The sequence below is a fragment of the Mus caroli genome, chromosome 6 (assembly GCF_900094665.2).
Source record: "Mus caroli chromosome 6, CAROLI_EIJ_v1.1, whole genome shotgun sequence".
In the NCBI taxonomy this organism is placed as follows: Eukaryota; Metazoa; Chordata; class Mammalia; order Rodentia; family Muridae; genus Mus; species Mus caroli.
The window spans coordinates 55,632,718-55,636,944 of NC_034575.1; the positions used below are offsets into that span (position 1 = coordinate 55,632,718).

The 4,227-nt window shown below is 39.0% G+C and overlaps 1 protein-coding gene across 2 annotated transcripts in view; it reads left to right on the top strand.

The window, feature by feature from the left end:
- The window catches only part of Mmrn1 (multimerin 1), a 46,151-nt gene extending 42,073 nt beyond the window's left edge, over positions 1-4,078 (top strand). Inside the window, exons 7-8 of one of the 2 annotated variants that reach the window (XM_021165624.1) lie at positions 1,758-1,910; positions 2,898-4,078. In XM_021165624.1, the coding sequence (XP_021021283.1) occupies positions 1,758-1,910; positions 2,898-3,319 (575 nt within the window). In that variant the 3' untranslated portion in view covers positions 3,320-4,078. The remainder of the gene's footprint in view (positions 1-1,757; positions 1,911-2,897) is intronic. The other variant, XM_021165625.1, reaches the window with a different exon arrangement.
- Positions 4,079-4,227: the final 149 nt, after the last annotated feature.

Here is a 4,227-nt window from a genome sequence, read left to right on the forward strand (position 1 = left end):
GGCTGCCTTTGTATTTGGAGCATAGATATTCAGGATTGATAGTTCCTCTTGGAGAATTTTACCTTTGATGAGTATGAAGTGCCCCTCCCTGTCTTTTTTGATGACTTTGGGTTGGAAGTCAGAGTTACAATTTTAATTACACACACACACATTGTCACAAGGGATGTTGGTCAGTAAATAAGTACCTGACATACAAATCTGAAAACCAGAATTCAGATCATCCCCAGAACTCATATAAATAGGCAGGCATAGCTTATGTTTGTAACCCCAGAATTTCATTAGAAGTGGAAAGATTGTGGGGCTCATTGGCAGACAAAATAGTCAAATCAATGAGACACAGGTTTAATAAAAGGCCATGTTAAAAAGTCAGGTGGAGAGTGATCAAGGAAGATATCCTACACTAACCTCTGACTTCCACATGCACCTAATAACACAGCTGAACACCCATCCAGGAAAAGTATTTTATGTACACACTCAATGAATGTTTGTTCAACTGTAAAATAATAATAATAATAATAATGCAGAAAATTAAATGGAATTAGATGTTATCAAGGTGAATGAAATAAGCCAGGCTCACACAAATGTCATTCCCTTCATATGTGGAGTCCAGACATTACATATGATGACAAAACAGTCTATGTGGGATCCAAAATTCAAGTGATCTACACTGTTTGAAATAAGTGAATTTTAAACTTACATTACTGCCACAAGGTGGTGCCATAATAGTAACTGTGGCAAGGGAAGGAAAGATTCTTCCAGCATATTTCTCTTACAAATTCTCATATTTTTATGCTAGGTTTGTGCCTGCCATTGTAATTTGGAATTCTAGCAAAATTAACTATTTTTGTGTCTACTATACAAACTGGAACCTCAGAAATATTCTTGTGTGTGATCATCAGAGGTTTTCTACAAATACAAATCACTAAATTTGTAGGTTAAGTTTTGTTTGAATTTGTCACTCATTAAAATCTTAATTTTCAAAATAAGGTTTTTATCTTTAGGTGATCAAAAATGAGAGATTGTTGTGTTTTGTTTTCGTGTTAAAAAGGTAGAGCTGGAAGAATGGCTCAGAGGGCTAGAGTACTTACTATTCCTACAGAGAACACTGGTTCTGTCCCCAGCGCCCATGCCAAGCAGCTGAAATCGGCCATAACCCTCGTTCTAGGAGACCCAAATCCCTCTGCTGACATGAGCAGGAATCTGCACACACATGGCACATAAGTTCACGCAGATGTGCACACAAACACCATAATTATTAAATAATATCACATCTTAAGAAAATAAAAAGTGTCTTTCTTCTCTAATGATTAAAAACCTTACCCTTATTATTTATTTAGTTAAAATATACTTAGTCCTGTATATCTGCTTCAAAGCTAACCAGAAGTTTAATATACTGACATAAACTTGATCACAAAATTATCCTTGCCTCACACAGTGGGGTCAAATATGAGGGTTTTGCATGAATACCCTCCCTAATGGGTGTCAGAGATAAGGTGGCGCACGCCTTTAATCCCAACACTTGGGAGGCAGAGGCAGGTAGATTTCTAAGTTCGAGGCCAGCCTGGTCTACAGAGTGAGTTATAGGACAGCCAGAGAAATCTTGTCAGGGAGAGGGAGAGGGGGAAGGGGAGGGGGAGGGGGAGGGGGAGGGGGAGAATCTGCATTATGTCCCAGGTTCAGCATTTCAACTATCCTGTTGCACATCTCGGGTTTGAGACAAAGATAGATTGTCCCCTTTTGTTGTGATTCCTTTTCAGTAGCACAGGAACATTCCAGCTGCAGCAGCTTCCCTTGCCAGAATGGTGGCACGTGCATCAGCGGGAGATCCAACTTCATCTGCGCTTGCCGGCACCCATTCATGGGTGACACTTGCACCGTGAAGATCACGGAAGATAATGCAGTAGCACCAGGTACTCACCCCCTTATGCTTCTCAGTGTCACATGCGAACACATGCTGGACATACTGTGAAAGATCATTTGAGCCTTCTTAGCTTGTTCTTCATGTTTTCTTCACTTCTGTCGATTGGTGTTGTTGCACATTTGCTTTGAAAGTGTAGCACTCCTGACCCTGAGGCTACTCAACAGGAAAGGCTACTGGATAGCAGCTAACACCTGAGTTTGATGCACACATCTCACAGGGAAATGCGAGAATTAATTCCCAAAATCTGTCCTATTGGACAGCTACACATACACACACACACACACACACATGCACACACGCATGCGTGCATACACTATGCATACAATAATAACATGTTTTAATGTAGCACTCCAGATCCTGGTTTTTAAACAAAAAAATACACACATCATTTTAAAATATATTAATTTTAGTGGCCACGGGATATTTCAAATCAGACCTTACTGATTTCTGTATCTGAGAGCACATTTCAGTCCATTTTAAATCTTGACTAAGTGTATGTGGCATTATTACATAGAAACTTACCTTGGCCTGCTTCTCCTTGGTGAACTTGGCTTCATTTCACTTCATTCTCAGCCACTAGAAATTATCATGGAACCTTGTCTCCCCATCCTGGAGGTTTCCCTTCCTGCAGGGAATTTCCACATCCCATGATAATTGTTCAGTACTTTGAATTTCATTATCTCTTGGCAGTGTGATACAGCATGCAAATGACCTTGCAGGCATTTCTACAGGACAGTTGCCAGAAGTCACAATAGACCCTTATCTCAGTGGAGAAACTGAGGCTTCGGGAGACTTGGTGTTTCCACATTTAGCCTACAGTGGAGGCAGACATCCAGATACAGGGGCATCACTCAGTTTGATAGAGAACTTTATGTTTCTGCTAAGTCTGTGAGACTGAGATAAAATGAGAGCTATAGGAAGAAAAACAAGATAAAAATCCTGAAAAATAACTCCTGTCACATTTTTCCTTGAACAGATTTTTCCAAAGGATCATACAGATATGCTCCGATGGTGGCGTTTTTCGTATCTCACACTCACGGAATGACGGCACCTGGTCCTATCCTGTTCAATGATCTAAGCGTCAACTATGGGGCCTCATATAACCCAAGGACTGGCAAGTTCAGAATTCCATACCTTGGAGTGTACATATTCAAATACACCATTGAGTCATTCAGTGCTCATATTTCCGGTTTTTTTGTGGTGGATGGAGTAGACAAACTTAGATTTGAGTCTGAAAATGCTGACAATGAGATACACTGTGACAGAGTTTTGACTGGGGATGCCTTATTTGAATTAAATTATGGACAGGAAGTGTGGTTGCGACTTGTAAAAGGAACAATTCCAATCAAATATCCCCCTGTGACCACATTCAGTGGTTACTTGTTATACCGCACCTAAGTTTGTGTGAGAGGTAGACTCTCACCTCTCTACTCCAGCATTCTCTCCTTTTCATTTATCCTTGTATGCATATCAGCTCTGTTGTAGTATTTCTACACTAAATGAAATATGTCATTGAAGAACCTGAATGTTTATTTCACAAAATGATTTGTATGTCCTGTGCAGAGGGGGTCCTTTCTCCTAAGGAGACACAGAGGCATAGAAACCCAATGTGACCATTACTCACAAGCATGTGTCTGCCACCCCGGGAATGCCTACCTGTGCTCCTTTCCTGTGAGTCTTTCCAGTGTAGAATAAAATGTCACAGCAGATTTCCCAAAGAATCTTAAATTTTGTTATATTCTGTATTTATAGCCCTAGAAAAGAATCTCCTAAAATAACAAACTTAAATAAATAATTCAAAGAAAAAATCCCATTTTTTAACTTCTAATTTTGCTTTACTGTTGAGTTGATCAGTTTTATAAAATAAATTTGCATTTGTGTTCAAAACTAAGAAAAGTAAATTATAAATATGAAGTATGCTTAAATATTATCTTTGCAAAATTGGAAAATGGAGACATAACTAATGCCTATTTAGACATTTTACATCTAATTTTGTGTATGCTACTTCTCTGCCTCTATTAGATAACATGTGCATGAAGACAAGTACAACACTTTTCTATTCATATTCTTCTATTATACTGTTGTGGGGAAATTTGGGTTTCCTTTTGTGTATTCTTGCTCTTAATAATAAAGGGATTTAAAGATAGGCTCTGAGGGAAGTTCAAGTGTCATTTCTTTAAAGCTTGAGCAAAATGTTACAACTATACATTTGGGCAGCTGCTGAGAAGAGAAAGACAGAGAAGAAAGAAAAGAAATCATGTGCTCTCTCTCTCTCTCTCTCTCTCTCTCTCTCTCTCTCTCTCTCT